The following is a 25,113-nucleotide window of genomic DNA, read 5'->3' on the forward strand; positions in this document are numbered from 1 at the left end:
TATTATTATTATTATTATATTGAACCCCAGGCATGTGACATTGCTCTCCATAGCGAATGGGTAGGAAAACTAAGGCCCGGGGCCCGGATCCAGCCCAATCACCTTCTCAGTCCGGCCCGCGGACGGTCCGGGAATCAGTGTGTTTTTACACGCGTAGAATGTGTGCTTTTATTTACAATGCATCTCTGGGTTATTTGTGGGGCCTGCCTGGTGTTTTTAAAGGTAAAGGTAAAGGGACCCCTGACCGTTAGGTTCAGTCGTGGACGACTCTGGGGTTGCGGCACTCATCTCGCTTTATTGGCCAAGAGCCGGCGTACAGCTTCCGGGTCATGCGGCCAGCAGGACTAAGCCGCTTCTGGTGAACCAGAGCAGCGCATGGAAACGCCATTTACCTTCCTGCCGGAGCGGTACCTGTTTATCTACTTGCACTGGCGTGCTTTCGAACTACTAGGTTGGCAGGAGCAGGGACCGAGCAACGGGAGCTCACCCCGTCGTGGGGATTCGAACCGCCAACCTTCTGATCGGCAAGTCCTAGTTAAGCAATGGCAAATGAGGGCTGGAGGGACACGACAATGGCGAGTTACTCACTGTCCTGCTTATTCTGAACGTGCAGCGCCACCTCTTCGCCCGGCGACAGCTCCAGGAGGTACTGAATGGCCTCTTCGCGGGTGAGGTTATGAAAAACTTGCTCGTTCACCTGTGGGCAGGAGCCGGGGAGCAAGGAGTAAGGAAGCAGAGATAACAATGTTCCGCACCTCTCTCTGAATGCACACTTGTTTTCACCTCTGAAATAAGACTCTTCCAAACTGCTTCTTAGTAGAGCATAGGTAAAGGTAAAGGGACCCCTGACCATTAGGTCCAGTCGTGGCCGACGCTGGGGTTGCTGCGCTCATCTCGCTTTACTGGCTGAGGGAGCCGGCGTACAGCTTCCAGGTCACGTGGCCAGCAGGACTAAGCCGCTTCTGGCGAACCAGAGCAGCACACGGAAACGCCGTTTACCTTCCCGCTGGAGTGGTACCTATTTATCTACTTGCACTTGATGTGCTTTCGAACTGCTAGGTTGGCAGGAGCAGGGACTGAGCAACGGGAGCTCACCCCGTCATTGCGGGGATTCGAACCGCCGACCTTCTGATCAGCAAGTCCTAGGCTCTGTGGTTTAACCCACAGCGCCACCCGCGCACCTTTAGTAGAGCATGAGACTCTTCAAAATCAGGGTCGTGGGTTCGAGTCTCGCAACAGGCAAAATTTCCCTGCATTGCAAGGGGGTTGGGCTGGATGACCTCTGGGGGTGCCCTTTTTTCTCTCTGCGTCACACTTTCAGGATAAAAATCTGCTTGTGCCACACAACATTTATTTTTTACCGATAAGAAATACATTGGAAAACTAACTAGCGGTTCTTGATTTATAACACAGAACCCAGCTACTTTACTGGGTCAGGAGCTGCGACCGAGCAACGGGAGCTCACCCCATCGTGGGGATTCGAACCACCGACCTTCCGATCGGCAAGTCCAAGAGCAGGCATAGGCAAACTCTGCCCTCCAGATGTTTTGGGACTACAACTCCCATCATCCCTAGCTAACAGGACCAGTGGTCAGGGATTATACGTACATTTCCGAGCACAATTCAAAGTGTTGGTGCTGACCTTGAAAGCCCTAAATGGCCCAGTATACCTGAAGGAGCGTCTCCACCCCCATCGTTCTACCCGGACACTGAGGTCCAGCTCCGAGGGCCTTCTGGCGGTTCCCTCCCTGTGAGAAGCCAAGTTACAGGGAACCAGGCAGAGGGCCTTCCCGGTGGTGGCACCCGCCCTGTGGAACGCCCTCCCAGCAGATGTCAAAGAGAACAACAACTACCAGACTTTTAGACGACATCTGAAGGCAGCCCTGTTTAGGGAAGCTTTTAATGTCGTTAATAGTCGTCAACAGGCTCATCTCAGCTATCTGCCAATCTCCCATTCCCACCACCCTTCTGAGTAATACCCCTCCCCACCTTCTCACTATATAGAAGGATCTGGCAACTTCTGTTTCAGTGTATCTGAAGAAGTGTGCATGCACACGAAAGCTCATACCAAGAACTAACTTAGTTGGTCTTTAAGGTGCTACTGGAAGGAATTTTTTTATAATGTTTGATGCGTTACTGTATTTTAATATTCTGTTGGAAGGAGCCCAGAGTGGCTGGGGAAACCCAGCCAGATGGGCGAGATATAAATAAATAATTTATTGTTGTTGTTGTTGTTGTTATAATTATTATTGGAATTGTAGTCTCAAAACATCTGGAGGGCCGAGTTTGCCCATGCCTGTCCGAGAGGCTCAGTGGTTTAGACCACAGCGCCACCCGCGTCCCCATCACATCACAGACCTTGCGGAGATCAGGCAGATCAGGCGAGGGATCTGCTTACCTGAAGGATCTGGTCTCCTTCCTGGATCCCTTGGCTCTCGGCCGGGCTGCCTTCCTGCACCCCGGCGACGAAGATGCCGACATCGTTGCCGCCGGCCAGACGGAGACCGATGCTCTTGGCTTTTATGAAACGGACCACTTTCGAATCGGGGCTGTATCTGAAACAGCAGAGGACGAAAAACGCTCTCAGGGAATGTGAATGTATGGTTATCGCATTGTGATCTTGACCTGGCAGGTCCCCCTGAGATATAGATTGGCAAGCCTGCGGAAATCATAGAATCCTAGAGTTGGAAGAGACCCCAAGGGCCATCGAGTCCAACCCCCTGCCAAGCAGGAAACACCATCAGAGCACTCCTGACATATGGTTGTCAAGCCTCTGCTTAAAGACCTCCAAAGGAGGAGACTCCACCACACTCCTTGGCAGCAAATTCCACTGTCCAACAGCTCTTACTGTCAGGAAGTTCTTCCTAATGTTTAGGTGGAATCTTCTTTCTTGTAGTTTGGATCCATTGCTCCGTGTCCGCTTCTCTGGAGCAGCAGAAAACAACCTTTCTCCCTCCTCCTCTATGTGACATCCTTTTATATATTTGAACATGGCTATCATATCACCCCTTAACCTCCTCTTCTCCAGGCTAAACATCAACGGACAGACTGTGGGAATGTTTGTAACGGAGGTGTGGAAATGGCGTCCGTCCTTTATGTGATATGACTCTTGGAGAGTGTAAAACCCACACAGGAGATGTTTGTTTTCAACCCGCTTGTGAAGATTATCGGAGATCACAAAGAAAGGAATATATGATAGCAACAAGAAGATGAGGAAAATAACAAAGAGACTATCTGGGCAGAACTGGATAAAACTGTTTAATTTAAGCAGCAGCAAGAGTGATGTTTGGACCCCTTTCGGAGCTTGTAGTAAAACAAAATTTTAAAAATCTGGCTGTATAATTTGGAACTAATGTGATTTGGAATTAATGTGATTTGAATGGCCTGTTAATAAAAAATATATTTAAAAAAGAAAAAGAAAAACGCTCTCAGGGCCAGGATGCGTGCGGTCAACTCTGGAGCCGCTAGGACTCTGTCAAGCTCCTTACCCATAATTTGTGCCGGTCTGGGAAGCAAAGGCATCAGCTTGGGCATCATAGTCATTTTCAGGGCTCCCTTGGACTTCTGGAAAGGGTACGGGAAACAGAGACAATCTGAAAACCACAACCTCCATTTCTTTTTATAAAAAAAAACAATTTTTATTGAATGATTTTACGTTACAAAAAACAATACAGCCATACTACCCCTAAATATAATTAAGAAATAAAAATTACATACATCGATATTTAGTTTATTTGTTATTTACCGTCTTATTTCCTCCCAAACATTGCATACAACACACATATGTGCAGACACCCACACACCCGCACATAAAATGATAATAATAAAAGTAAATATTTCCCCCCCTTTTATCTTCCAAAATCTTTTCTTCAACTTTGACTTCCTGTCAAGTCCCTTTGCGTATATTTTATCTTACCTTTGGATGTACACAAAACAATAAACCTTTCTATATAATTTTCCTAATACATTCTGAAAACATAATAAACCCTTAATTGTTGTCCACCTCCTTTTAGTTCCTTTATCACTCAAATGCTAGCACGGAGTCAAAACTATTATTGTATTTTTGAACATATCTTCTATAACCATCCCATTTCTCCGCAAATTTTTGCTTTGAGTTTCCTCTGAGTTTACTAGTCAGTTGAGCCGTCTCCACCAATTCCTGTAATTTGATTTGCCAATCTGTTATTTTTGGAGCCTCGTGATCTTTCCATCCCTTGGCCACAAGTATACCTCCATTTCTAGACTAGGGTAGGGTTGCCTTACGCCTGGGCTTCCCCGGTAACCGCCCTACAAAATGACTTCTGGGTGGATTTTTGCCGATCGGAAAAATGTCTGGGCAAACTCAGGACGTAAGGCAAGAATTATTGTTTTTTAACGCTTAAAAAAATGCAAAAATAAGCCCCCAAACGTACGTTCTGGGGGCAGGGGTGGGTGTCCCCCCCAAAAAGCTCAAAAACAATTTTACAGGCAACCCGTTGGCACCGCACATTTTAATAATAATAATTTAATGTTTGTACCCCACCCATTTTACTGGGTTGCCCCAGCCGAATATGAAAACACAGCGAAGAATCCGGCATTAAAAAAGGCATTTAATAATACTATTAAAACATACACGGAGGCGCAATATGGTTTCAGCACCCTGGACAGAGCAGAAGCTCTTTTATTGCGCCCATTTCAAAGCACAGGCAAACTGACCAAAGCTGAACCCATAGCATACCCTTAAAAGCAGAAGCGGTCCACTTTAAACAGTCACAGATTGCCCCAAAGGATCCTGGGAGATGTAGTTTGCTGAGAGTTCTTAGGAGACCCCCCCCCCAAGGCTACAATTCCCAGAGTTCCCCGGGACAGAGGGACTGGTTGTTAGGCTGGGTAGTGTAGTTCTATGAGGGGGTGACAGGGTTCTCCTGACAGTTAGCAGCACCCTGAATAAAAACTACAGTTCCCAGAATTCCTGGAGTGTTTAAAGCGGTATTGCAGTTCTTTCAATGGTTGGGTGTGGATGGTGATTGATGGATTGAGGTTGAATAACAAGACAGAAGGACTGTTTTAGGGGAACAGGGGGTGGGCAGGTGCGGGGGACTCCCTGGTCCTGAATGGGGTCACTGTGCCCCCGAAGGACCAGGTGCGCAGCCTGGGGGTCATTTTGGACTCACAGCTGTCCATGGAGGCGCAGGTCAATTCTGTGTCCAGGGCAGCTCCACCTGGTACGCAGGATGAGACCCTCCCTGCCCGCTGACTGTCTGGCCAAAGTGGTGCATGCTCTGGTTATCTCCCGCTTGGACTACTGCAATGTGCTCTCTGTGGGGCTACCTTTGAAGGTGACCCGGAAACTGCAACTAATCCAGAATGTGGCAGCTAGACTGGTGACTGGGAGCGGCCACTGAGACCGTATAACACCGGTCTTGAAAGACCTACATTGGCTCCCAGGATGTTTCCAAGCACAATTCAAAGTGTTGGTGTTGACCTTGAAAGCCCTAAACGGCCCAGTAGACCTGAAGGAGCGTCTCCACCCCCATTGTCCAGCCCGGACACCGGGGTCCATCTCCCAAGGGCCTTCTGGCGGTTCCCTCCCTGTGAGAAGCAAGGTTACAGGGAACCAGGCAGAGGGCCTTCTTGGTGGTGGCGCCCGCCCTGTGGAATGCCCTCCCATCAGATGTCAAGGAAATAAAGAACTATCTGACTTTCAGGAGATATCTGAAAGCAGCCCTGTACAGGGATGTTTTTAATGTTTGATGTTTCATTATGCTTCTATATTTGTTGGAAGCTGCCTGTTGTGGCTGGGGAAACAGAGTCAGATGGGCAGGGTACAAATAATAACATTATTATTATTATTATTATTATTATTATTATTGATAGAATGTGTGATTGGGGCCTTTACTCAGTCCATCATGTCTGCAGTTTATGGAGTATTTGCGGATAAGGCAGAGACTTCATCTAGTCTATGGAGGGTGTCAGGGGCAGAAAAGGAGTTGGGGGGAAATCGAGCCCCCAAAATGGAGGTTTCTCCACTGCTGGGGTAGACAAACAAGGCCCCCCTGCATTTGGATAGAAAACCTAGCCACCCCAAAACCCTTTGCCCAGGCACGCAAAAGGTGTGATTCAAGGGCCCCTTTGCAACCTGGCAAAAACATTTGGCGGGGAAGGGCCAGGGGGGAAGGATCCAGGAGCCAGACTGAGAGGTCTAGGGGGCCACATCTGAACCCTGAAACCCCCCCCCCCAGGGCCTGAGTCCCTGCCGTAAAACCTCCCAGCCTCCTTCGAAGCCAAAAACCAGCCACCTTGACAGAGAGATGTGAGAGACAGGAGATGAACTCACCACGAAGTGGGGGTGTCATTGACTTTTCGGGTGACGTTCGCTCGGAGCGCTGTAGGGTCCTGGGTTTGGGGAGGGAAGGAGATTTTTTTTAAAGCACTAGTGAAGAATTGGAATTAAAGTGAAGGGAGTGCTATGCTTGGAACTTGCAAAAGGGACAGAATTATTACGGAATAAACCAACCGATGTACAGTGGTGCCTCGCAAGACGAAAAGAATCCGTTCTGTGATTCCCTTCGTCTAGCGGTTTTTTCGTCTTGCGAAGCAAGCCCATTGAAGGATTAGTGGATTAGTGCTATTAGCGGCTTTTAGAGGCTTTTAGCGGCTTATCTGCTGATCGGATCAGCTGATAAGTGGCTTAGCGCTATTAGCGGCTTTTAGCTGCTTTTAGCGGCTTACCTGCTGATCGGATCAGCTGATTAGTGGCTTAGCGGCTTAGAAAAGGGGGGGAGGAAAAAAAAACAGCAGGAACTCACAAGACATTGTCGTCTTGCGAATCAAGCCCATAGGAGATTCGTTTTGCGAAGCACCTCCAAAACGGAAAACTCTTTCGTCTAGCGAGTTTTCCGTCTTGCGAGGCATTCGTCTTGCGGGGCACCACTGTAGTCTAAAAGGAGTGGGAAGGCTTTAAGACTTATCTAACGAGGCAAATTTGGCCGTGCCTAGAATAAATCCAGAAGGAGAGAGAGAGAGAGAGAAAGAAAGAGAGAGAGAGAGAGAGAGAGAGAGAAAAGGAGAGAGAGAGACGGGGGGGCGGGAGGGCAAAGGAAATGAGAGACCTGCCCCCCATCCAGGCATCTCAGAGAAAAGCTTACGGGGCTGGATTCCACTTTGGAGATCCCGGCGAGTCCGGCCCACTCGCTGGGGCAGTTGGAGGCGGCGAGATGTCCGAGCCGAGGTCAGAGATGTCTTTGGGAAAAGGAAACAGAGAGAAATAATTTTGCGGCGCATCACTTCTGCGAGCGCTAAGCAGCTGGAAGTGCTAAGACCTCCCTGGCCCTCACTCACCGTCCAGATGGGAGCTTTCGCTCTCGCTATCTCTCACTTGGGGAATGTTAACCAGGAATTGGCTGTTATCCCGAAGGACCACCAATGTCAGCCTCCCCTCCGAGAGCTCGATCAACCGCCGCGTCTCCTCCAGGGACAGATTCTCACTCGACACCCCGTTGATCTGGAAAGAGAGGAGTTTCTCTTGAACCCAGAGATTCATTATCTCACGCTAAGCCGACTAAGCTGAGCGCTGTTAGGAGGTCAGGAAATGTATAGGACTAGCTCCAACATGCCATCATGTTATTCTTTTAGTTAAACGAATCGTTTAAATTGCTATTAAGGAAAGGGTTGTTTTTCTCCACAGCGGAAAAGTTGCCCAAATGTAAAGAGTTAACTTGTTAAATCTCACAAAAATCATTTCATAGTTATCTATCTCATGTATTTCTAGGTAAATGTAAAGGTCTTTTCGTCTTGCGATGTTTTTCATCTTGCGAAGCACGGTCCGTCGCAACTGCGCCTCTTCAAGCGGCTTTAAGAAAAAAGCGCAAGACGTTTTCGTCTTGGGAAGCAAGCCCATAGGGAAATTCGTCTAGCGAAGCAACGCAAAACCGAAAAACCCTTTCGTCTAGCGAGTTTTCCGTCTTGCGAGGCACCACTGTATTACCCGTTTTTTATGTGGTATGAAAATTGAATAAACAAAGATAAAGCAAATACAGTGGTGCCCCGCAAGACGAATGCCTCGCAAGACGGAAAACTCGCTAGACGAAAGAGTTTTCCGTTTTGGAGGTGCTTCGCAAAACAAATTTCCTATGGGCTTGCTTCGCAAGACGACAAGGTCTTGCGAGTTCCTGCTGGTTTTTTTCCCTTTCCCCCCCTTTTTCTAAGCCGCTTATCAGCTGATCCGATAAGCTGATTAAAAGCCGCTAATAGCGCTAATCCGCTAATCCGTCAATGGGCTTGCTTTGCAAGACGAAAAAACCGCTAGACGAAGAGAATCACAGAACGGATTCTTTTCGTCTTGCGAGGCACCACTGTATTAAAAAGGAAGGATATTAATAAACAATATATCCTCTCCTGCCACCCTGAATATTCCCACAAATTGCGGGTGTAATTGCTCTGAGATTTGAACGAAGACCCTCTCCCACCCAACTCACCTTAAGTATAAGGTCTCCCTCCTGCAACGAACTGTCCTTGGCCGCGAGTCCTGTGTCCGTAATGTGTTTAATAAAGATTTGGCTCCCCAACTTCAAGCCAAATTCTGCAGTTTTGGGGGAGGAAGGAGAGGGGGAAAAAATGAAGACATTTGGGTGAAATGAACGGCAGATTCTGCAAGAGTTCTCCAAGCGCTTTCGAAGGAGGGAGGGGGGGAAGGCAGATAAATCAATGGAATATGTAGAATTGATAAATAGGAATAAGGAACCAGGAAGGTGGGAGCTTCCTGCAGCCAATCAGAAGATTGCTGTAAAATGTCAAGATGGCTGTAAAACTAGTGAAATGTATAAAATTAGTGAAATATTAAACTTGAAAAATACATTTTTTAAAAAAAAAAAATACACACACACACACACACACACACACATCCATACATATATATATCTCTTAAGGATGCAAAATGCTTATCTGAAATTGTAAAACAGAAAAATTAATAAAAAGTCATATTAAAAAGGCAAAGAATCTTAGTGAAATGTTAAAATTCACAAGACGAAATGTTAAAATTCACTTAGTGAAATGTTAAAATTCACACCATAGAATGATGTGGTTTTAGAAATTAAGTGGAGTACAGCTGTAAAGATTAAGTTAAAAGAAAAGAAAGGTTGAGGGTGAGGATTTGCTGAACATAATATTTGAAATGGGAATGCAGAAAGGGGAGGTATGAGGAGGTCGGTGAAGTAAGTTTTAAGAAAATAAGGTTCTGAAATTATACTTGTTCCTTTTTTGTGTGTGTGTGTTTGTTTCTATTGTTGTCTGTGATATAATTTGTATAATTTGTAAAACTTTAATAAATATTCTATAAAAAAAAGAATCTTTACGTAAAAGAAAAAAAGAGGAGAGGGAAATCGGGGTGGAAATCCCACTCACCTTCGCTCTCCTTGCTCTTTACCAGAACGGAGCGGACCGGTTTCATCGGCACATCCTGCTGCGGAAGCCTTTTGAACCCGGATACCAGGGCCAGCCCGCTAGCGCTGCCCCGGTGGCTGTACCCATTGGTGAAGCGCTGCCGGTCCGACCCGCTGTCTTGGCTCCGCCTCCGATGCCCGCCGTCTTGGCTCCGCCTCCTGCTGCGGACCGGGTGCCTGCGGGGGCCGTCTTCCTCGTCCCGGTGCCGCCCAGAGCTCCTCTCGCTGGACGAGTCGCCGTCGTAGCCGCGGTTGTGCTCCGCCTCGGCCTGGCGCCGGCCGCCAGCCACCAACCCGCCCCGCGCGGAAGGCGCCCGGTAGCCGGCATCCTCGTCGGAGTCGCCGTCACGCAAAGCGGGGCTGGAGAGTGGGAGGCTTTTGGGCGGGCTGGGCTTGGCTACGGGGAGGTGCACTTTCCGGGGGCGCTTGACTGTCTGCGAGAGGAGAAAACGGAAGACAATGGTACCTTGGGTCTCAAACGCCTTGGTTCTCAAACGCCTTGGTTACCAAATGCCTTGGTTCTCAAATGGCTTGGTTCTCAAATGCCTTGGTTACCAAACGCCTTGGTTACCAAACGCCTTGGTTCTCAAATGCCTTGGTTACCAAACGCCTTGGTTCTCAAATTGCCTTGGTTACCAAATGCCTTCGTTCTCAAATGCCTTAGTTACCAAACGCCTTGGTTCTCAAATGTCTTGGTTCTCAAATACCTTGTTTCCCAAACGCCAAAAACCCGGAAGTAAATGTTCCGGTTTTCGAACGTTTTTTGGAAGCCGAACGTCCACTGTGGCTGTCAGCTATTGTTTCCGGGGCGCCTGCGCCAATCAGAAGCCACGCCTCGGTTTCTGAACATTTCGGAAGTCAAACGGACTTCCGGAACGGATTAAGCCGGGCTTGGACTAGATGACCCTAGGGCCCCGTACTGGGTGAAATCTTGACGTTGACGTCATAAGTAGGCCTACATTGTGAAGAGACACAAAAATAGTGTGTGGTTGGGGGAATCTGCTAACTCAGATTTTGTTAAGAATGTGTCGAGAACGTCGGAGTTATATGGCCTTGAATCAGCGATAGGAGTGGAAACTCTGTTCCGTCGGATAATATCTGGCTCGGACAACGCAGGCCTGCTTTCCCTCAAAGTCTCCGTTTCTGCGCATTCATGCAGCTAAATACCTTATTTTTTGCTCTAGAAGACTCACTTTTTCCCTCCTAAAAAGTAAGGGGAAATGTGTGTGCGTCGTACGGAGCGAATGCAGGCTGCGCAGCTATCCCAGAAGCCAGAACAGCAAGAGGGATTGCTGCTTTCGCTGCGCAGCGATCCCTCTTGCTCTTCTGGCTTCTGAGATTCAGAATATTTTGTTTCTTGTTTTCCTCCTCCAAAAACTAGGTGCGTCTTGTGGTCTGGTGCGTCTTATAGAGCGGAAAACACGGCAGCTCTAGAACAGCCCACAGTTTATAATCCCAGGGACTCCCACTTCTGCGGGTTCCTTGCAGCTGTTGTCACTCCGACGCAACAAAGTCCGCCTTGAAACATCACAGCTGGAGTGTGCCGTTGCAGAAAACCCACCAAAGGCCCCTTTCCAACCCCACAGCTCCGTGAGGCAGTGTTGTGCAATGGTTAGAGCAGTGTTTCTCAACCTGTGGGTCCCCAGATATTGTCGGACTACAACTCCCATCATTCCTAGCCGGCATGACCAGATGGGAGATGGGAGTTGTAGTTCAACAACATCTGGGAACCCACAGGTTGAGAGCCGCTGGGTTAGAGTGTCGGAGCAGGACGCTAGAGCAGGGTTCGAATCCCGACTCGGCCACAAAGCTCAGTGGGTGATCTTGGTGCCTTACAGGGTTGTGGGGATTAAATGAGAAGTGGGGAAAACATGAATGCCACCTTGAGATTCCTGGAAGATAAAAAGGTAAAGGTAAAGGTACCCCTGACCATTAGGTCCAGTCGTGGACGACTCTGGGGTTACGGCGCTCAACTCGCTTTACCGGCCGAGGGAGCCGGTGTACAGCTTCCGGGTCATGTGGCCAGCATGACTAAGCGAACCAGAGCAGCGCACGGAAACGCCGTTTACTTTCCCGCCGGAGCGGGACCTATTTATCTACTTGCACTTTGACGTGCTTTCGAACTGTTAGGTTGGCAGGAGCAGGGACCGAGCAGCGGGAGCTCACCCCATCATTGCGGGGATTCGAACCGCCGACCTTCCGACCGGCAAGTCCTAGGCTCTGTGGTTTAACCCACAGCGCCACCTGTGCCTGTGTCCCTTCCGGGAAGATAGAGGTAGAGATGGCCTATAAATGTAAATAATCATAATACAGTGGTACCTCGGGTTAAGTACTTAATTCATTCCAGAGGTCCGTTCTTAACCTGAAACTGTTCTTAACCTGAAGCACCACTTTAGCTAATGGGGCCTCCTGCTGCTGCCACGCTGCCGGAGCACGATTTCTGTTCTCATCCTGAAGTAAAGGTCTTAACCTGAAGCACTATTTCTGGGTTAGCGGAGTCTGTAACCTGAAGCGTATGTAACCAGAGGTACCACTATAATAATAATAATAATAATAATAATAATAATAATAATAATAGTTCTATGCTGTGTCAGGAATACCCTGTATCAGTCTCTACAACCACAACAGGCGCTGCAACCTTCCAACAGTTTGACTTCACCTCCATTGTCTCCCGAGACAGGCCAATGTCTGAACGCCTACTTTAGCTATGATTCCTGCATCGCAGGGCGGGTTGGACTTGATGACCCCTTGGGGTCCCTTCCAACAAATTCAACGATTGTTATCAGCTCACACAGAGCTGCCATTCTCTCACCGGGAAAGGAGCCGCCCCAAAATCTGCACAGAGACGATCAAAATCTGGGAATTGTAGCGTCGGTAGGCGCCAACCCCGTGAAACAGCCCCGTGTGGGACTCGAACCCACAGCCCCAAGATTAAGAGTCCCATGCTATTACCCACTGAGATGTTGCTCAATTTAAAGGCATGCCTCTTCCAGAGCGATTGGCTGAGGGTCGCCGTCAAGGAGTTGGCGCTTGCTCTTACTCACAATATTGGCGGCTTTCCCGCAGCCTTTCAGGGTGTGGATAGCAAAGGAGGACGATACATTCTCCATGGAGATCCCATTCACCATGGCTATCTTGTCCCGGGTCCTGAAAAAAAAGCCTTGTGAGATGGGCCAAGAGCGATCAGCAAACAAAAAAATTCTGACCCTCCCAAACCATTAAAAAAAAACCTTTCGAGGATTCCATAGAAAGCTCATTTCCCTCTTTCCTGGCTGCCATGTGGGTTCGCCAAGCCACGGTTTCCAGTTTGCTCGCTTCCAGCAAACTGGACTTCAGATCAAACCATGGTTTGTGGGTTCGCCAAGCCACGGTTTCGAGTTTGCTCGCTTCCAGCAAACTGGACTTCAGATCAAACCATGGTTTGTGGGTTTGCTAAGCCACGGTTTCCAGTTTGTCCACTTCCAGCAAACTGGACTTAAGATCAAACCATGGTTTGTGGGTTCATCAAGCCATGGTTTCCAGTTTGCTCATTTCCAGCAAACTGGACTTAAGATCAAACCATGGTTTCTGGGTTCACCAACCACAGTTTCTAGTTTGCTCGCTTCCAGCAAACTGGATTTAAGATCAAACCATGGTTTGTGGGTTTGGCAAGCCACGGTTTCCAGTTTGCTCGCTTCCAGCAAACTGGACTTCAGATCAAACCATGGTTTGTGGGTTTGCCAAGCCACGGTTTCCAGTTTGCTCGCTTCCAGCAAACTGGACTTAAGATCAAGCCATGGTTTGTGGGTTCGCCAAGCCACGGTTTCCAGTTTGCTTGCTTCTAGCAAACCGGACTTCAGATCAAACCATGGTTTCCTGGCAGCCTGCTAAAGCTGCCTGGTTTAAGGCTACTCACTGGAGCCGGCCATCAGCAGGGCCCCCGGGCACCACGTCGGAGATGATGATGGATGTGTCTCCGTCGACGCCGCTGGGGCGATCCCGGCCTCCCGATATGGCAATGCCAAAGCCCCTCCGGGGATCCTGCATGGAAAGAGGCCCAAAGCAGATCTCAGTTCCCTTCTGCACTCCAATTTAATTTGATTCCAGTTTGTTTGCTTCCAGAAAACTGGACATAAGATCAAACCATGGTTAGTGGGTTCCCCAACCATGGTTTCCACTCGCTTCAAGCAAACTGGACTTAAGATCAAACCATGGTTTCTGGGTTCCCCAACCATGGTTTCCTCTTCACTCACTTCCAGCAAACTGGACTTAAGATCAAACCATGGTTTCTGGGTTCAGCAACTATGGTTTTCTGTTCGCTTGCTTCCAGAAAGCAGTAGTTAAGTTCAAACTATGGTTTGTGGGTTCCCTAACCATGGTTTCCAGTTCGCTCGCTTCCAGAAAACTGGACTTAAGATCAAACCATGGTTTCTGGGTTCACCAACCAAGGTTTCCAGTTCTTTTGCTTCCAGAAAACTGGACTTCAGATCAAACTATGCTTTCTGGGATCAATAACCATGGTTTCCTCTTCGTTCGCTTCCAAAACACTGGACTTAAGATCAAACCATGGTTGGTGAGTTCACCAACCATGGTTTCCATGGTTCCAGAAAACTAGACTTATAATCAAACCATGGTTTGTTGGTCTGTTGGTTGAGCAAAAAACGGGTGCAAAAGCTTCCGCAAACGTCTTTGTGGATGTGCCAGGGGAGGGGAAGGGAAAACTCCCCAGGTTTTGGGCCATGCTAAACCAAGGACAAGGAACCTTTTCAGGACAACTTTTGCATGTGGGTCACTTAGTTTCAGGAGTGAGCCGACCTGTGCACACTGTGCAAGCTGGAGTTAGCAAAAACAAGATCTGCACAGGAGACTCTTGCCTAATGAGCAGAGCAGATCATTCTCGGTGATCTATGTTTAAAAAATGCTTGATATTTGATGTTCATTTCTGTGGTGTCCAAACTTTTTTTTCAAGGAGGGCCAGATTTGATGAAGTGAAGGGCCGTGAGGGCCAACCAAAGCTGTTGCGTTGTGGAGGTTTTTGTAGGATTTTACCCCAGGAGATAATCTGCCACAGGGGCCGGATTAAACCGACTGGTGGGCCAGATTGGGTCCCCAAAATGGACTTTGGACATGCCTGGTGTATACTATATTTTCCTTCTCCTTTCAAACATTAATATTTTTTTTTTAAAGCAAACACACACACACAAATCAGAAAACCATCCGCTTATTTCTTGGTCTTACTCTGCTTATTGGTCTGTGTCCGTCCCCACCCCCCAACTGTATTACCTGGGTGATGAAGGCGCCCAAAAGGATGTTAAAGCAAAGATTATGGGATAATGCACACAGTGACTTGAGATCTCGATCACACGCAGTCTGTAGTCCGCTGCCAGTAGGGGTACAATATGGGCATGTCTTTAAGTTAACACCTTACATTAAAAACCTGACAGTACCAAACTATCAAAGGCTTTTCACCAAAGCCAGACTAAACGTCTTTCCTTCTGCAGTGTTGAGAGGAGTTCCCTACCAGGACAGACTTTGCTCGTGTGCTCAAGACATCGACTCCATAAAACATATTTTGCTGCACTGTGCAAAATACGAGCAAGCCAGGGCTGAACTGATACTACTCTTGCTGGTACCTTTCCCGGGAAAAGCAGAGGCTCACTATGTCAGGTTCCTATTGGAAGACCGGACAAACGCTAGAACATTAGCAGTGGCGAGGTTTTTATCGGCGGTTGCAAGAACCAATGATCCCTATATTCTGAACAAAATGCTTGTTTAACCTGGAGGTAGGCTGTCTGAATTGTGTATTGCTTTGTAACGATTTGTTGGGTCTCTGAGATAAAGATTGTTGTTGTTGTTATTCTGCTTATTTCTCAAATCACTCACCCTGTTTAGAGTTACTGTATACTGTTCCCAGATTATCATCTCCTCCATGTCTGCAACCTAGGGGAAGAGGGAAAACGTTATGAAACAACTTCAGGGATATACACAAACAGAAAGAGAGCAGGCAGCCGAAGAATTAGCCCTTTGTGTCAAATCAATGTCTGATTCAGCTTCTATTTTCTCTCTTAAAAAGCCCCTTTTACACATTGGAGGGGGTTGGACTTAGATGCCCCTTGAGGGTCCCTTAAAAGGTAAAGGTAAAGGGACCCCTGACCATTAGGTCCAGTAGTGGCCGACTCTGGGGTTGTGGCGCTCATCTCGCTCTATAGGCCGAGGGAGCCGGAGTACAGCTTCCGGGGTCATGTGGCCAGCAGGACTAAGCCGCTTCTGGCGAACCAGAGCAGCGCACGGAAACACCGTTTACCTTCCCGCCGGAGCGGTACCTATTTATCTACTTGCACTTTGACGTGCTTTTGAACTGCTAGGTTGGCAGGAGCAGGGACCGAGCAACGGGAGCTCACCCCGTCATTGCGGGGATTCGAACCACCGACCTTCTGATCGGCAAGTCCTAGGCTCTGTGGTTTAACCCACAGCGCCACCTGCGTCCCTTTGAGGGTCCCTCACAACTCTATAATTCTATGATTTTCAGTTTCCTCACCTGCTCTGCCCTTTCCTTCGATTCTCCATTGCCAACTAACACTCACTACATTTATGCACATGTGGTGGAAGCGTAAGAGAATTTTGGGTGCTCTAGAAGCACCGTATTTTTTGCTCTATAAGATGCACCTAGTTTTTGGAGGAGGAAAACAAGACAAAAAAATTCTGAATCTCAGAAGCCAGAACAGCAAGAGGGATCGCTGCGCAGTGAAAGCGGCAATCCCTCTTGCTGTTCTGGCTTCTGGGATAGCTGCGCAGCCTGCATGCGCTCCATAAGACGGACACACATTTCCCCTTACTTTTTAGGAGGGAAAAAGTGAGTCTTATAGAGCAAAAAATACGGTATGTCCATGGAAATCAAGAGAAATCGTAGATCTCTTTTCATGAACGCAACCACAGCGGCTAGGATTTTAATAGCAAATCAGTGGAAAAATGATGACATAACCCCACAAAAACCAAGCAAAAATGACAGAATATTTACAACTCGCAAGAAGGACAGGGAGATTAAGAGGAAACTCAGTACAAAAAATTAATAAAGATTGGACAATGTTTAAAGAATACCTTAAAAACTATTGGGACAACGGTCAACTCCGGGCAGACTTAGAATGAATCTTGAAATACAAAGAAAGTCTATAGCAGAATGTTCTTGATAAGAAATGGGGAAAAGATAGTAACAATAATGAACTGTGTACAAATTACCAAAATGTAAAATAGTACAATGAGGAGGATCAGAATTTAGTGTCCAAGGTGTGTTGGTGTTGTAATGTAGTTTGTATCGTCTGTATTATAAGTATTATCTAAGTTAAGATGATGAGTTATGTGTAAATTGATGTTGACTGATGTTTAATAAAGATTAATTTTTTTAAAAAACACCCACATACCCCCTTTCCTTAATCCATCGCCCATTATTATTATTATTATTATTATTATTCTTATTCTTATTCGAATTTATATACCATGCTATACCCAGAGGTCTCAGGGCGGTTCGCAGAACAAAACCAAAATACAAAACCGCAAAATATATAATCAAAATAAAAACAACAACCCAATACCCTGCCCTTTACTTCCGCAACCCTTCCCTTCTGGCATAGAATCGCAGAATCGTATCGTTGGGAGCCTGAGGGTCATCTAGGCTGACCCCATGAAAATGGAGGAATCGTGTTGCCCTCGAGCACAAGATTTCCCCCCACAAAGTTGCTCTCACCCCTGGGACCCCTGTTCGTGAGAGTTTCGTCCCAGCTGAACTAACAACTCCACGTTCCTCGTGGCAAGCGAGCCGCTGACATCTCGACGGCTCCCTTTCTCCTCCCCTGCCAACTTGGAATGTTTGGGGGACATTCCGTGACCTCACAGAAGCACGAGCCAAACAGCGGCTAGAAGATCACAAGCGGCCTTTTTCTCCTGAAAAGGGATCAACAGGATCCCTCCAGGGCACACCGCAGCTCAGATACGATACAGTGGTACCTCTGGTTAAGTATTTAATTCGTTCCGGAGGTCTGTACTTAACCTGAAACTGTACTTAACCTGAAGCACCACTTTAGCTAACGGGGCCTCCCGCTGCTGCTGCGCCGCCGGAGCACGATTTCTGTTCTCATCCTGAAGCAACGTTCTTAACCTGAAGCACTATTTCTGGGTTAGCGGAGTCTGTAACCTGAGGCGTATGTAACCTGAAGCGTCTGTAACCCGAGGTACCACTGTACAATACGATAATCTTTATTGTCATTGTCCCATACAGAACAACGAAACTGAAAAAATCTACATCAGACATTCAGAAACCAACAAGCCTGCTATCCCGGCTATGGCTATCCCAGCCTGGTTAGCCTCCTAAAAACTCTGATACCCCATAATTAAATACAATATACTCCCATAGAGACTACCTTAAAGGTAAAGGGACCCCTGACCGTTAAGTCCAGTCGTGGCCAACTCTGGGGTTGCGGCGCTCATCTCGCTTTATTGGCCAAGGGAGCTGGCGTACAGCTTCCGGATCATGTGGCCAGCAGAACTAAGCCGCTTCTGGCGAACCAGAGCAGCGCACGGAAACGCCGTTTAGCTTCCCGCCAGAGTGGTACCTATTTATCTACTTGTACTTTGACGTGCTTTCGAACTGCTAGGTTGGCAGGAGCAGAGACCGAGCAACGGGAGCTCACCCCGTCATTGCGGGGATTCGAACCGCCGACCTTCCGATCGGCAAGTCCTAGGCTCTGTGGTTTAACCCCTAGAGACTACCTCACACTGCGTTTAAAACCAAAATCGCATTTGGATAGAAACTGTTTCTCAGGCGGCTAGTCCTGGTCTTTATAACCCTGTACCTTCTTCCAGAAGGCAGAAGCTGAAAGAGATCATTTCCGGGGTGTGCACTAACCTGCGCTATCTCTGCCACTTTCTTATGGCACCTGGAAGCATAGATTTGATCCAAGGTGCGAAGAGTGCGCCCAATTATTCTCTCCGCAGTCTTTAAAACCCTGGACAGCATTGTTTTTCCCCTGGCCGTGCAGCTCCCAAACCACACACACAGACCATAAGTTAATACGCTCTCCACAGTACAATGGTAAGATGCCATCAACAGGTCCTTGGAGAGATTGTTTTTCCGGAGGATTCTCAGAAAATATAGCCTTTGCTGTGCTCTCTTCATCGGGTCTTTGCTGTTTTCTCCCCAGGTTAGGTCATCTCTCAACTCCATTCCCAGAAATCGAAACACCAAGACCTGTTCCACGCACTTCCCCTCAATAATAAGAGTTGTGTATTTATGGAAGTTGATGCGCTGGGCACTCGGGAATAGCAGCTACCAGGTGAGGCGGCAAAGAGGGAAATCTTTCGCTTGCTGCTCCTTTCTCAGCCAAACTCTAATAACTAAATGCCAGGCAGAATTTTATAGACTTCTATCATGTTGCTACCATAAAGAAGGCTGATCGCCGGAGAATGGATGCTTTTGAATTCTGGTGCTGGAAGAGACTCATGAGAGTCCCATGGACTGCAAGAAGATCAAACCTCTCCATTCGGAAGGAAATCAGCCCTGAGTGCTCACTGGAAGGACAGATCCTGAAGCTGAGGCTCCAAGACTTTGGCCACCTCAGGAGAAGACTCCCTGGAAAAGACCCTGATGTTGGGAGAGATGGAGGGCACAAGGAGAAGGGGATGACAGGGGACGAGATGGTGGGACAGTGTTCTCGAAGCTACCAGCATGAGTTTGACTAAACTGCGGGAGGCAGTGGAAGACAGGAGGGCCTGGCGTGCTCTGGTCCAGGGGGTCACGAAGAGGCGGACACGACTAAACGACTAAACAACAACAATCATGTTGCTCCTCACGCCCCTTTACTTTAAAACTAAATAGTCCCAAACCTTTCAATCCCCTCGATCATCCGAGGCGCCTTTCCTGAACTTTTTCCAATGCCCGCTTTGATGAGAGGTGACCAGAACCCAAATGCACCATAGATTTCTACAATTGCATTAACAACCACCACCACCACAACTTATTATTTATACCCAGCCCATCTGGCTGGGTTTCCCAAGCCACTCTGGGCGGCTCCCAGCAGAATAATAATAAAAAATAAATAAATAAATAAATAAATAATAATAATAATATAATATAATATATTTATATCCTGCCTGCCCCACCTGAAGCAGGGCTCAGAGCGGCTAACAACAGTAAAAGTAACACAGTTTACATAAAATCACAATCCATTAATTCTCACCTTCTCACCCCTTGCCTTTTCCTGTAAGACCTATTACAGTCGTTAAGAGTCGTCAACAGGCTCATCTCAGCTATCTGCCAATCTCCCATTCCCACCACCCTTCTGAGTAATACCCCTCCCCACCTTCCCACTATATAGAAGGATCTGGCAACTTCTGTTTCAGTGTATCTGAAGAAGTGTGCATGCACACGAAAGCTCATACCAAGAACTAACTTAGTTGGTCTTTAAGGTGCTACTGGAAGGAATTTTTTTACATTAATTGAAATACAGTCTAAAATCAATTCATTCTAAATATTAAAAGCACAACAGAACATCAAACACTCAAAACTTCCCTGAACAGGGCTGCCTTCAGATGTCTTCTAAAAGTCAGATAGTGGTTTATTTCCTTGACAACTGATGGGAGGGCGTTCCACAGGGCGGGCGCCACCACCGAGAAGGCCCTCTGCCTGGTTCCCTGTAAGCTCGCTTCTCGCAGGGAGGGAACCGCCAGAAGGCCCTCGGCGCTGGACCTCAGTGTCCGGGCTGAATGATAGGGGTGGAGGGTTACTGGGCCGTTTAGGGCTTTCAAGGTCAGCACCAACACTTTGAATTGTGCCCGGAAATGTCCTGGGAGCCAATGGAAGTCTTTCAAGTGTGGCCACTCCCAGTCCCCAGTCTAGCTGCCGCATTCTGGATTAGTTGCAGTTTCCGGGTCACCTTCAAAGGGAGCCCCACAGAGAGCACATGGCAGTAGTCCAAGCAGGAGATAACCAGAGCATGCACCACTCTGGCCAGACAGTCCATGGGCAAGGAGGGTCTCATCCTGCGTACCAGATGGAGCTGCCCTGGACACAGAACTGACCTGCGCCTCCATGGACAGCTGTGAGTCCAGAATGACCCCCAGGCTGCGCACCTGGTCCTTCGGGGGCAGAGTGACCCCATTCAGGACCAGGGAGTCCCCCACACCTGCCCGCCCCAGTCCCTCCAAAACAGTCCTTCTGTCTTGTAAGGATTCAACCTTAAGCATAGATTTGTACGGCGGCCATAACAATGCCTTCATCGCGGGGGGTCAGACTAGATGACTCTAGGGGTCGCTTGCAACTCTACCATTCTATGAAATCGGCCCTTTTTATTTCCCTAAATGACGCCTAGCGTGGGATTTGCTGCTGGGAAACAAAACACTATCACACGTGACTTGCAGGGCGCAAGCAAAACACTATCTGCCCCTTCCCCGAAATCAATGCAAGCCAATTTTTTATTTAAAGTTCCCCCTTTACTTCTAATTGAGGAAGGGGGCTGTTTATACTTGCTTTTAAAAACGAGCTTTTTTTACTAGCCCCGATTTATTTAATTTAATTTATTTTCCGCAGGGTATATGGGGTCTGTAAGAATTGGCTTACCTCAGATGGGGGTCTAAGGCGATAGTGACGCCTTTAAATCTGCCACTCAGAAGCATGGAGGTATTTTGATAAGCGGATCAGCTCTTTCGGCTGAAAAAACGGGCTCTCTTTAAAGCAATAAATAACTTAACCGCCAGCAGGCAGATAAAGCATTCCAAGAAGTTTTGGAAGAAGGGGGGGGGGAATAATTCGTGGTGAAATTAGGTCAAGGTGGCTGAAGAAAGGAAGAGGCGAATGTTGCCGAAAGGGAGAGGAAGGGGGGGGGAGAGAGAGAATGAAAGAAAGAGTAAGGGAGGGAGGGAGGGAGGGAAAGAAAGAAAGAGGAAGAAAGAGAAAGAGAGAGAGAGGGAGGAAGGGAGGGAGAGAGGGAGCGAGAGAGAGAGAGAGAGAGAGAGAGAGAGAGAAAGAAAGAAAGAAAGAGGAAGAAAGAGGGGGAAGGAAGGAAGGAAGGAAGGAAGGAAGGAAGGAAGGAAGGAAGGGGAAGGAAGAGAGGGAGAGGGAGAGAGGGAGAGAAAGGGGGAAGGAAGGAAGGAAGGAAGGAAGGAAGGAAGGAAGGAAGGAAGGAAGGAAGGAAAAGAAAGAAAGAAAGAAAGAAAGAAAGAAAGAAAGAAAGAAAGAAAGAAAGAGGGGGGAGGGAGGGAGGGAGGGAGGGAGGGAGAGAGAAAGGAAGGAAGGAAGGAAGGAAGGGGGGAAGAAAGAAAGAGGAAGGGGGGGGAAGAAAGAAAGAGGGATCTACAAAATACTTCGGCGGAGGGTTAAAAGCTAAAGGTAAAGGGACCCCTGACCATTAGGTCCAGTCGTGACCGACTCGGGGGTTGCGGTGCTCATCTCGCTTTACTGGCCGAGGGAGCCGGAGTTCAGCTTCTGGTTAACTGTGGGCAAAAATATTATAAGTGCCTCCGCCCGGCCTAGCATCTTTCCATAAAAGAAATCCCTTCTTTGCCGGGGACTCGAAGGCGACCCCTTCCAACTCTTAACGATTTGCACAGCTCGTAGTTAAACTATGGAACTGCCCGCCACAGGAGGCCGGGATGGTCCTCGACTTGGATGGCTTAAAAGAGGGCGAGGGAAATTCACGGAGGAGGGGAGTCTGGCTTTCGGTGACCACTAGGCATGATGGCTATAGTCAGCATCCGCGGCTGGAGGCAGCAATGTTCCTGGACGCCAGTTTCTGGACACAAAAGAAGGGAGAGGGGATGTCGTGTTTTGCGGGTTTGCCATTGGGGTATCTGGGTGGTGTGATCCACAGGTATCCTCTGATGCCCATGTGTAATTCTCCGGTTGCTGCCTAGCCCCAATACTGCCTGCTCTGACCGGCAGCCATTCTCCAGCATCTCAGGCTGAGAGAGGGGTCTCTTCCCCCCACCCCAAACAACCACGCTCTTAACCAGGAGGAGGATGCAACCTCCAACCTCCGGCGCTTGCAAACGCCGGCCCTCTACCCACTCAGCGACACTCCCCTCGTGCAACTGGAGGAGGCTCTCAAGCGCTCTCAAGGTTTCCTGAATCGCTCACCTGGAGGTAAAAGGTAAAGGGACCCCTGACCATTAGGTCCAGTCGTGGCCGACTCTGGGGTTGCAGCGCTCATCTCACTTTATTGGCCGAGGGAGCCGGCGTACAGCTTCCGGGTCATGTGGCCAGCAGGACTAAGCCGCTTCTGGCGAACCAGAGCAGCGCACGGAAACGCCGTTTACCTTCCCGCCTATTTATCTACTTGCGCTGGTGTGCTTTCGAGCTGCTAGGTTGGCAGGAGCAGGGACCGAGCAACGGGAGCTCACCCCGTCATTGTGGGGATTCGAACCGGCGACCTTCTGATTGGCAAGTCCTAGGCTCTGTGGTTTAACCCACAGCGCCACCCTTGTCCTCACCTGGAGAGCCAGGACAAAAGTGGGTAAACAGCCGCTCTCACAGAAAGGCCAATCCCACATTCCTGGGACGTTTTGCCAGGCAGAAACTACAGGAAGTCCCCTTTGTTGTCCTAGCGAGCCTGGAGTGGTTCACTCGTAGCCAACACCCAAACAGAGCTTCGCTCCTCTGCCCTTTCGAAACGGCAGGGTTAATATCAGGCCAAGAGGCCACATTTGGCAGTTTCTCCATGCCAGGAGACAAGACACACCTGTTGGATTACTGACTGTTTTACAAGGAAACCAGGTGGAAAGCTTCGGTTGCAGGGAGAGCTTGACTCCTAAACTGCAGTTCGTCCCACGAGAAAGAAACAACCTGATTTTTCCATCCTCAAAATCCCGGATCCCCCCACCCAAAGAAACCCACAACCCTAGTCCTCTTTACTCCAAATGCACTCTGCACGCACCCAGAGACACAGCTTTCCAACTCCGTGTCCAAAAAGCGTGGGGTGCCCTGCATTAATCTAAACGCTCTAACCCAGAAAGAAAAGGGGGTACCTCTGAGCATGTCCAGAGCGCCAGGCACTCACCCCCAAATGAACAACCCACCTGCCCATAGCTGTCAACGTTTCCCTTTTTTAAATTCCCTTATTCCAAATAGGATTCCTCGCAAGAAAAGGGGAAAGTTGACAGCTAGGCGACTCAAGCGGCCGTGAGATTAAGGCTGCACTTTTAAAACACACACACACCCCGGGGGGGGGGGAATCTGGGGAACTGTAGCGTGCAGCTACATACTACGGTTCCCAGGCTCTTGCCTTGAATGCAGCCCTTTCAATTAAACGTGGCTTGGGTTACACGTTTCCCTCCGCAACCGCCTTGCCAGAAAAAAATAGAGAAAACAAGAATGTCGTTAAGCTGGCCGGTCAAACCTCCTCGTTTCCCGGCTCAGAGATAAGCCCGTATTTTTTTGCACGCTGGAAGTAGGTCGCGAGGCGAAGGCTGCCAAACAACGCAAAATTCACTTGCCTGAAATCGCACGGCCATGGTGCTCAGAGCCAGCTTGGGCCAAACATCTTTGCCAGGTGGGAAACAGGTGTGCTCACCTGTCCGCAGCCCCGAAGAGGTTTGCCCAGGCCCGACCGAAGGCAGGCTTCCAGAATATATATATTTACATTCCAGGTTTTCTCCCCCCCTGGCCCGTCGGCTCTGGTTCTCCTTCCTCTTCCGCAGCCCGGCCCCACCTCTTTCAGAGCACAGGTGTACCCTCCCGAAAGACACACCTAGATTCCAGGTGGAGCCAGAACTCTCCAGTTCCCTCGCCGGCTGGCAGAGGCCCCCCAGGAAATCCGCTCGGTGCAGAGAAACTTCAAAAACAGGGATTTCTCGGCCTCCTCTCGCAAGGAAAACATCTCCTGAGATCTGCCTCTGGCCGGCTCGCGACGGACCGGGGGTTTCCGATAACCGCAAGGACACTGAGAAAGCAACAAAGGCTGAAATTCTACCCAGGGCCGGACACCGGAAGCGGCCTTATCTGGAGTCGGCTCCCTCTCTCTCTGTGTTGTCGCCGGCACGGGCTGGCAGCCGGTGGCCAGGATTTCGGAGGTCTTCCCTCCAGCTGCCGAAGTATATCGGGAGAATCGAGGCCGGGAGATTTTGCAGGATGGAGCTACGAAAATAAATCAGGCTGGACCGGGAGAGGCCGGCTGCTGTCGGGCTGGACTGCTGCAATGCTATCTTTGCGGGGCTTTCCTTCCGCTCGATAGGGCAGGTTTCCGATCGCCGATGGCAATCCTAGAATTGTAGGGGGGGAAAGGGACCCCAGAAGTCTAGTCTAACCCCTTGCAACGCAGGAATGTGCACGCGGACTTGGGTCTAAGAGCGTAGCTCCAAACTTGGTGCCCTCTACGCGTCTTGGACTACAATGCCCATCATCCACTGCTAGCTTAGCGGTGGATGATGGGAGTTGTAGTCCGAAAGCTGGAAACCGGTCGGCTGGGGGGGGGTTATTGTTTTATTTGTTATTATGCTGTGTATTTTTGTGTGCTTTGTATTGCAAACTGCCTTGTGGATCCTGAGATGAAGGGTGCATAGAAATGTTATTATTCTCAATAATAAAACAAACCAAAACCTTCACCAGCGGGGGCTTATGGGAGCTGTAGGAGGAGGTAAACAATGGCTCCATGCAGAAGTTTTATTCTCATAAGCCTGAAAATCCAGGGTTTACCTTCGCCCCTCAATCGTCTATCCCTCTTTCCCTATCTAC

The 25,113-nt window shown here is 48.7% G+C and overlaps 1 protein-coding gene across 4 annotated transcripts in view; it reads right to left on the bottom strand.

Moving 5' to 3' along the window:
* Positions 1-25,113, bottom strand: part of TJP3 (tight junction protein 3) — a 48,954-nt gene that overhangs the window by 18,938 nt on the left and 4,903 nt on the right. Inside the window, exons 1-12 of one of the 4 annotated variants that reach the window (XM_083483688.1) lie at positions 23,877-24,653; positions 15,282-15,338; positions 13,315-13,439; positions 12,464-12,566; positions 9,382-9,853; positions 8,457-8,560; positions 7,321-7,483; positions 7,128-7,221; positions 6,317-6,375; positions 3,489-3,564; positions 2,399-2,555; positions 589-697 (exon numbers count right to left, since the gene is read on the bottom strand). In XM_083483688.1, coding sequence (XP_083339814.1) covers positions 589-697; positions 2,399-2,555; positions 3,489-3,564; positions 6,317-6,375; positions 7,128-7,221; positions 7,321-7,483; positions 8,457-8,560; positions 9,382-9,853; positions 12,464-12,566; positions 13,315-13,439; positions 15,282-15,338; positions 23,877-23,894 — 1,537 coding nt within the window. In that variant the 5' untranslated portion in view covers positions 23,895-24,653. Of the gene's footprint in view, positions 1-588; positions 698-2,398; positions 2,556-3,488; positions 3,565-6,316; positions 6,376-7,127; positions 7,222-7,320; positions 7,484-8,456; positions 8,561-9,381; positions 9,854-12,463; positions 12,567-13,314; positions 13,440-15,281; positions 15,339-21,006; positions 21,114-23,876; positions 24,654-25,113 lie in introns of those variants that run through there. The other 3 variants (XM_083483690.1, XM_083483691.1, XM_083483689.1) reach the window with 3 other exon arrangements.

The sequence above is a fragment of the Podarcis liolepis genome, assembly GCF_965112155.1.
Source record: "Podarcis liolepis genome assembly, chromosome: 18".
Lineage (NCBI taxonomy): Eukaryota > Metazoa > Chordata > Lepidosauria > Squamata > Lacertidae > Podarcis > Podarcis liolepis.